Genomic DNA, 9,163 nt, shown 5'->3' with positions numbered 1-9,163 from the left:
CTATGGGTATTTTTTGAAGACCAACTTGAAATGTAATTAGAATGTAATGCTGATGAAGAGAGAAACCAACAGCCCCCGAGGGTATAATGATTCAGATTCTTTCCAGAAGTACATTTAAAAGTTATTACAATGAAATGCAGACTCATGAGAAAAGCCTGAGGGGCCATGACCATTGCAACTGTGAGCAGACATGTTTTTCTTTCCCAGCCTCACAGTAAATAGATATGGAAGCTTTCCAAGTGGCTCTCTGATTGCTTTTTGCTCTGGCTGGATGTTATGCTTCTGGACCAGCTGTGGAAAACTCTGGACATGTTTTTCTCTCAGAATTAGTGCCAGCTCTGCTGGATCCAGTGACTGCATGCATTTAACTCAGTATGTGGTGCTCAGGCATGCCGTGACTCAGGGAATTACACAGACTAAGATGGAAGCACACTTTGCCTCAGGATCAGTGTTGACCCCAGTGACCCACATGGTGCTGCTACAGAACACTGATGAAACATCCGTGCTGGAATGAGGAGGAAGGCCCACACATGGCATGACACCATGGACAAAGGGGGTGCTGGGCTGTGCCTGCCTGTCACACTCCTGGAACAGTTGTGGAAAACTCAGGAGGGATGCTTTTCTTTCAGAATCAGTGTCAGCTCTGCCAGACCCGGTGATCATGTGCGTTTACCTCAGTATGCGATGCTTATCCCCTCTCAACGCTGCTCTGCTGCCACAGTCCCAGGCAGTGTCCCTGCCTCTCATCTCTGCTGTTCCCTGGGCTGGTGGCAGCTGCAATTTCTCCCCAACATAGCTATATTTCTCACAAGCACAGATTGAGGTGGACAGGGACCCAGTTTGCAAGAGCATGACTAGGATTGAGGGACAGAGGTTGTGAAGGCAGTGACTAAGTGAATAACCTATTGCAGGACCAGTTTTAACCACAAACAAGCTTTTTGCAGAGCAGGGACCAGAGGTGTCTGTAGGGGTACACAGGGTCTCCTCACTTTAAAATGGACATTGAGTTGTTGGAGCATGTCCAGGGAAGGCAACAAAGCTAGAAAACATATCTTATGAGGGGCTGCTGAGGGCAGCAGGGGCCGCTCAGTCTCAAGGATGTTCAGGGGGGACCTCACTGCTCTCTACAACTCCCTGGAAGGAGGTTATAGTGAGGTGGGGGTCAGTCTCTTTTACTGTGTCTGCAGTAAAATGACCAGAGGAAATGGCCTTAAGCTAAGATCAGATTAAATGTTAGAAAAAAATTTTCACTATGCAGGTGGTAAGGCAGTGGAATAGGCAGTGTCCAGGGAAGTGGTGGAGTCACCACTCCTGGAGGTGTTTGAGGCATCGGGATCTGTCACTGGGTGATGCGGTTTAGCAGTTTAGGGGTTACAGGGGCAGTGCTGGGTGGACCATTGGAATGAATAATCTTAAAGGTCTTTTCCAGCCTTGATGATGCCGTGATTTCTGTGGGACCTCACGGGGCCAGGTGCCCACGCAGGCGCATAGACAAAGGAGCGAACAGAGGTACCTGAACCAGTGCCGCCGTGAGGGCAGGGTGTTCGACACACAGGGTGCTCGGCACACAGAGCCCCCGGCACGCACGGAGCCCTCACAAAACACGGAGCCCCCACAGCGCCCTCAGCCCCGCCCATTACGGTGCCCGCCCCGTCCGGGCAGAGCCGCCTCAGTGGGGAGCGCCCCTCACTTCCCCCCCGCGCAGGCGTCCGGGCGGGCGGAGCGGGGCGCGTGCGCGGCGCGAGGCCGGCGCCGGGGGGGTGCCGGTGCCGCAGCAGCGATGGCGGCCAGTGCCGGGATGGGCAAGGGCGGCTCTGCCTCCAGCTCCGTCTCCAGTTCCGAGCGGCACGCTCGCCTCCTCCTGGCCCAGATCAACCGGCTGCGCGCCGGGCACAGCTTCTGCGACGTGCGGCTGGAAGTGGGCCCGGAGGCGTTCTCCGTGCACCGCCTGGTGCTGGCGGCCAGCAGCCCGTACTTCGCGGCGCTGTTCGCGGGCGGCATGAAGGAGTCCGGGCGGGACGTGGTGCGGATCGCGGGCGTGGAAGCGGACACCTTCCACACGCTGCTCGACTTCATCTACACAGGTGAGGGCTGGCGGCGGGGCGGGGGGCGGGTGCCCGGCGGCCGCAGGCTGGAGCGGGGCCCCGCTGTGGTTTGGTGCCCGCAGGGGTGGTGAGCATCGCGGAGCACAACGTCCAGGAGCTCATCGTCGCCGCGGACATGCTGCAGCTCACCGAGGTGGTGGAGCTCTGCTGCGAGTTCCTCAAGGGCCAGATCGACCCGCTGAACTGCATCGGCCTCTTCCAGTTCTCCGAGCAGATCGCCTGTCACGACTTGATGGAGTTCACCGAGAGCTACATCCACGCGCACTTCCTGGAGGTGCAGAGCGGGGAGGAGTTCCTGGCGCTCACCAAGGAGCAGCTCGTGAAGATCCTGCGGAGTGAGGACCTGAGCATCGAGGACGAGTACCAGGTGTTCACGGCAGCGATGCAATGGATTCTGAAGGACGTGGGGAAAAGAAAGAAATATGTCGTAGAAGTACTGGAGCCTGTTCGGTTCCCTCTGCTACCAGCACAAAGGCTGTTAAAATACATAGAAAGTAAGTGAAAGAAGGAATATCAGATGGACGTATGTGAGCAAACTATGTGTTGTTCAGAGTTACTGGGCTTTGATGGACTATTCTTTACATTAATGGCATGATGAATGAAAAAAATTATAGCAAACAAGCGCTATTTTAAAAAAATAAGCACAGCTTACTTTAAAAACATGCTTTTGAAAACGCCTTATAAAAGTAAGCAACATTGATTTGTCTGCTGTTTTTGGAGGAGTTAGTAAGTTTTCTACAACTGAATTGCTTACAGTTTGTTACTTTTCACTGTGATTTTTTTTCAATTCTGCTAATTTTATTCTTATTCTGCTTATGTTACTCTTGAAGGTATTCCAGATTTCAGTCTTCGTGTGGCCCTGCAAACTCTGTTGAAAGAATATTGTGAAGTCTCTAAGTCTCCCAAAGAGAACAAGGTCAGCAGTTTTCTGCAGGCTTCTAAAGGTCGTCCCCGGAGGAAAGCCAGGAAGTACCTTTATGCAGTAGGTTAGAATGTGGCTGTTTGAACCTTATAAAACAAATGAAGTAGTATCTCAGAATGCAGGAATGAAGGAGATACTCGAGAATTATTTTAAAAATCAAAATATATAATGATTCCAAAACATTACATCATGGCTGAGTTATGATGTTAGCAGCTTTGATCAGAATTGCAGGAGTCCAGCATTCACATTTCTTGTCATCGTGACATGGCATTCAAAGCCCAGATTTGCTGTTCAAAAATAATTTGCTTTGGGTGCAAAACTGCAAATCAGCAGAGGATTTACCCAGGGCTCACTGCTGGAATGGTGTATGCAAATTCACTGCACATTTTGTTCTGATGGCTGAAGTTTTCTCTGTGCGGGACACTTTGGTTCATATGATGGGATACTTGAAAATCCAAGTTTTCAGCAAAGCTGCAGTTTTATATTGGAAGGGAACATGTTTGTTTCACTCTGTGGGCAATAGCACCAGCTTGTACTGAGCTGTTAGTCACACACACTTGTGCCTCACTTGTTTCTTGTTCTAATACTCTATTTTTAATTCTGCAGAATTCAAAGACTAGAAAGTTCTCTCTTGTCTTCTGCCTTTTATCTCATGAAAAGTTTTTACACGGCTGCCAGTATGGTTATGCAGCAAAGGCTGTTGGCCGATCCTTGTATTTTACTGAAAACATGAATTCTAATATTTTTAGTGTTGTGGCATCAGCTCAGCACAATCTCCATGACCCTCAAGACAACCATTCTTCCTAGTATGCTGGAGAAATGAAGCTACTTGGAAAAATCCAGTTCCTTCTAAAAGTGGCTAATGGCTGTTACTCTAATATTTTAATGGTTTAAAAATAGGAGCATGAGGGTGAAGAGGAAGCTCTTACTTGGCCTTTCCACTTGCTTTGCAGGTGGGTACACCCGACTGCAGGGAGGACGCTGGAGTGACAGCAGAGCCCTGAGCTGTGTGGAGCGATTTGACACCTTCAGCCACTACTGGACCACAGTGTCCTCTCTGCACCAGGCCCGGAGTGGGCTGGGCGTGGCTGTGGTGGGAGGAATGGTCTATGCCATTGGAGGTAACAGCTGAAATAAGCTTGCTTTTTTTACATGAATGCTAGAGAACTCATGGATGGAGGCTTTCAAAATTATTCTTCTTTTAAGCAGTTCTCAGGATAACACAATTTTTAGGTGTAATAACAAAGGAATTGGGGTTCCTTGATTCTCTATTGTCAGGCTCTGTGAATGCCTGTTAGGGATCCTAAACTGAGAGTTTTTACTAAACTGCTCTCCCCTCATGGTGTAGCTATTCAGAGGTTACCATATAGATGTCTGCAGATATACTCAGAGATGTTGGCTATTCTGGAGCCTTTGTGTACCACTGCTGATGGAATTTGTTTTCTCACTTACAGTCGAGGAGAAGCCCATAGCATAAAAGGCAGTAGCACAGGACAGACCACTTGTGCACTGCCTGCCTGGAAAGGCTCATTATGTCTGTTTGCACAAGGATGTGATGAGTAACTCCACCAGCCCATCACAAAAGAATGCATATATAGACTGTTTTTGTCACCGCAGAGCTCATTCCTTGGTCTCGAAAACCCAGTCAGTTGTGCTGAGGAGTAAAACGTGCAGCACCCTGGTTGTTTACCTCTATGATGTTTTCAGCAACGTTTCAGGGAACTACTGATGAAAGTGATTTCCAGTGATGATTCATGTATAATCATCACTATGTATAAATGAAGCTTTTGCTACGTTGGCTGTTTCACCAAAAGATAAATCTTGTATTCAAATGTTGCCTGTCCTGGAAGAAGTTGAAGAACGTTTCCATATCTGCAGTGCAAAAGGTTGCATTTCCCCTGACTCTTGTTGCTTTTATTATGCAGGTGAGGACAACTCAATGATTTTTGACTGTACTGAATGTTATGATCCTGTTACAAAGCAATGGACGACCGTGGCTTCCATGAACCATCCCCGTTGTGCACTGGGAGTGTGCACATGCTATGGGGCCATCTATGCTTTGGGTAAGTTGTGGGGTTTTTCTTGGTGAAGTTAAAGATGTTAATTCATAGAACTTGTAGATTTATTTGATCTTTAATATTACATCTTGGTGATGCAAAATCACAAACTTAAGTTTTGAAAAACATCTGTGTCCATAAATATTAACATATATACTAAATCTCTGTGGATTAGTTATTGTATAGTTATAATTTATTTTCATTGTAGACTGATAGCATGCTGATTTCAGAATTTGTCCTGGAACAGTCCACTGTATGTCTAAAAATGCAGCTAATACACAACTTTGTGCCATTAAATTCCTTCCTGTGTTTGCTGTTATTTGCAGGAGGCTGGGTTGGAGCAGAGATTGGCAACACAATTGAAAGATTTGATCCTGAAGAGAATAGTTGGGATGTGGTGGGAAGCATGGCTAAGCCCCGTTACTGCTTTGGGTGTTGTGAAATGCAAGGTGAATATTGTTAAGTTTATATCCCTAAATAGTTCCAACACTCAGTGGATTTTGAACCTTTATGTCTCAGTCATTAATTCTTACCTTTGTCTTGTACTGAGCTGTCAGTCACACACGCTTGTGCCTTGCTTGTTTGTTGCTCTAATACTCCATTTTTAATTCTGCAGAATTCAAAGACTATAAAGTTCTCTCTTGTAAAAACTTTTCATGAGATAAAAGGCAGGAGACATGGCTGCCAGTATGGTTATGCAGCTAGTCTTTTTGCAGTTGATTGTTCTTTCTGATACTGCTTTTCCATACCTTCCATATTTGGGTTTGCATGTTTTTCTCTGTGACAATGTGAAGACTTGCTGCAGGTTATTTTAAGACAGATATGTCTAAATACTTGACCAATAAATGTGCTTACCAAGTATTTGATGCTGGCCAGGTCAGGACTTGCAACCTTCTGAATGAACCTTCCCCTGCACTTAATTAATTTTTAAAATTAATTAATTTAATTAATTAATTTTGGCTTTCCTCAGAGCTTCTAGTGCTCAAGCCTCAAGCTGCTCATGCAAAAGCTTTATGTATTCAACTACTGAGCAAAAGGAGAATTCTCTGACATTCTTTAACCATCTTAATGTCAGGCTGAAACTTGTGTTGTGACAGTAATTTTCTATCTGTATTATGAAGCCTAAAAGAGGAGAAGCTCTGTTTCTGCAGGTTTGATTTATGTCATTGGTGGTATCAGCAGTGAAGGAGTAGAGCTGCGTTCTGTTGAAGTCTACGACCCCATCTCCAAACGCTGGTCTGAGCTCGCTCCGATGGGCACCCGAAGAGCCTATCTTGGTGTAGCTGCTCTCAACGATTGTATCTATGCTGTGGGAGGCTGGAATGAATCCCAGGATGCACTTGCTAGTGTAGAAAGATACTCATTCGAAGAGGTAGGCCAGAGTCCCTTCTTTTCATAAATGTAGATTGCATCAGCTTTGTGTAAGATGCTATAGAGCCTGCTTCCTTTCTTTAAAAAGAAAAAGCTGGAAATTCCATTTCCTTTTCACTACTGGCTGGGTATCTTGCGTGAAACAAAGCTTTGGTGATCTCAGGGTCTGTCCTAAGTAGTTGTCATGGTTTAACTATGCACAGATATACTGTAGTTTGGTAAATATTTCTTAGGGTTAAGATGAGAGGATAGATTCCCCCTCTGCAGTAGAAAGCTCAATAATCTGAATAGAGAGAAAAAACTCATTGTAAAGGTAAGAGTTACCTTTTATTGCAAAATTTGAGGATCTTCTTCTGCATCAAAATGTAGTATTGTTTCAGCATGACTAGAAGATAAAAAAACTAGACTGATATTGCTCATGTTTTTATGATGCTCTTTGGAAGAGTAGCTACTCTCAAGAACAGAGCAGAACATAATCCCATGTGCCATCTGTTTTGCTTTTCAAATTGAATCTAGTGTTCCTGTTTCCCCCACCTCAAACTGTACCATGCTCTATTTTAGACACTGACTGCATCTTGCAGTGACTGAAGAAAGGGAGGGGTGTTGTGTGCAGACAGTATGGGGTCTACTCTTTAGAGATTACCGCAATTTGGACCACCACTTTGTGAAGTGTTGTCATTCCTGTCTTGGTAATCCTCTGGATACTGTACACATACCACATGTAAGCCTGTGAAGTGTATACACAATGTTCTTTGTATATGTTTCAGTCTTTAAGCTTTAAAAGTTACTTTAGCAGAATCAGGGCTTGTCTTAAAGCTATTTCTTCATCTTTCACCTTTTTGTTAGGAAAAGTGGGTTGAAGTTGCATCGATGAAGATCCCAAGAGCTGGTGTTTGTGTTGTGGCTGTGAATGGACTTCTCTATGCCTCAGGAGGCAGAGCTCCCAGTCCTGATTTTGCTGCTCCAGTAACCTCTGACTCTGTTGAAGTTTATAACCCTCACATGGACAGCTGGACTGAAATTGCCAACATGATCACCAGCCGCTGCGAAGGAGGTGTAGCTGTGCTGTAAAACACAAAGGACAAAACTCATTCAAAGAATGAGTCAATTATGTCTCCTCAGATTTCCTGTTTCATTGGCCAGAAACCTCTTTTAACACAGGAGCTTCAGTGGAGAATTAGATCAGAGGGATTTTCCTGAGCAAAAGGAAAAGCCCTTCAATGTAAATTGGCTTATCCAGTGTCTGTCTCAGGAAGTATTCTGTTAAGAGTGGGAATGCCTCTTAGAACTGGATTAAGCTCACTGAAATAAATGGTGAATTTGCCCTGGAAAATCTGAAGAAATAATTCCAACACACGAAGAGACATTAATCAGGTTGTTACTGAGCTGGCACATTAGCAAGACTTGCAGTCTGGAAGTGGGTTACTGTCAACAGCAAGGAGTTACCTGTGGGTAAGTTCAGATGAGCGATTTGGATGGCATTAGTTCTTTTTCTGGCAGAAAACAAGGAAGAGAAGATAACACACAGGAAGGACTTGGTGCCTCTACTTATGACCTTGATGCATTTAAGCCTCTTTTCTGTTGCTGAACATGGTGGGCATTTAATATGAATTGGATATTTACTTTCTGGCCACTCCACAAATTTGAATGGTGAGTGGATGAGAATTTCCTATTCTGGAAGGTTGTCCTCACAGTTCTAATAATGCCATTCCCCTTCAGCACTGGCTTTTCCTCTCAGTGGTGTCAGTGATGCCAGTAGAGCTCCTTTTTGTGTAAGCTCTAGTGAAATTTAAATGCAAATGCATTAGATTGGCTGTTCTGTTTAGGACTGCTCTTAGTATAAAATCAAAGGGAAAGGCTTTTGCCCCCATATTTTTTCCCTGTAGTTAAATGTGGTTTTACCCTGTGTGACACATGCTGAGACTTGGCATTGAATACTTGCTGTTCTACAAGACACATTCCTTCACCTTCACTACAGCTTGTATCCTGCCTCATCCAAATTTGAGCCAATGGAGCTTTCTGTGATAGAATTAGCTGCATTTAGCATTGAACTGATGATATCAGTGTGTTCTTAAGGAGTTTGTATTTAGCTCAGACACACTTAGTAAAACAATACTACAAAGAGTTTGGAGTTATTTCTAGATTCAAGTTGTTTTTTGCACACTGTGGCTGCATTTTCAGCGCAGCTGTGGATGATTTGGATGGAGTCTGAAGTGAGGCTGCTTGAATTTTGATAGACAGTGTTATTCTGGATCACCAAACCACAACTGGAATGTCACAAGACAGGAAGCCTGGCACTGTGTAGACAAAGGAGCATTCATTCTGCTTAGGTCAATATCCCCTGTGTAAAATTAACAAATTACTACATGATAAATCCTCCAAGGTGAGTGTTGCAGATACCTTAATAATTGAGGTACTAAAATCTAACATAGAGTTGGGCTAAAACATGCCAGATGATTGAGAGTCTCTCTGTTCCATAATCTTGTGTGTGCTTTTACTTCAAAGAATTTCTTATGTGTCTGAATTAGTGGTTTGATCTTGTTTAAACTGTTTTTCATAATAAAATGTATTTTCAGAACTGACTGGAATGCCTCTTGAATAGGTTGCTTTCATAACTTAGTTAGCTGTATTACTGCCACTTTCATACAATAGGTAATATTTTTCTTTTTATTGGAAATCATATTTCCCCTAGAACACTAGGGAAAGAC

At 44.6% G+C, this 9,163-nt stretch overlaps 1 protein-coding gene across 1 annotated transcript; it reads left to right on the top strand.

Annotated features, from left to right (window-relative positions):
• The first annotated feature begins 1,704 nt into the window (after nt 1–1,704).
• Nucleotides 1,705–9,037, top strand: IPP (intracisternal A particle-promoted polypeptide). The gene is made up of 8 exons (XM_054638011.2): nt 1,705–2,084; nt 2,168–2,599; nt 2,936–3,091; nt 3,981–4,148; nt 4,953–5,090; nt 5,411–5,533; nt 6,236–6,456; nt 7,302–9,037. The coding sequence occupies exons 1-8, from the start codon at nt 1,781–1,783 to the stop codon at nt 7,524–7,526; spliced, it is 1,767 nt and encodes a 588-aa protein (XP_054493986.1). The 5' UTR covers nt 1,705–1,780; the 3' UTR covers nt 7,527–9,037.
• Nucleotides 9,038–9,163: the final 126 nt, after the last annotated feature.

The sequence above is a fragment of the Agelaius phoeniceus genome, chromosome 8, assembly GCF_051311805.1.
Source record: "Agelaius phoeniceus isolate bAgePho1 chromosome 8, bAgePho1.hap1, whole genome shotgun sequence".
Lineage (NCBI taxonomy): Eukaryota > Metazoa > Chordata > Aves > Passeriformes > Icteridae > Agelaius > Agelaius phoeniceus.
This window is presented reverse-complemented; position numbering and strand designations above follow the sequence as displayed.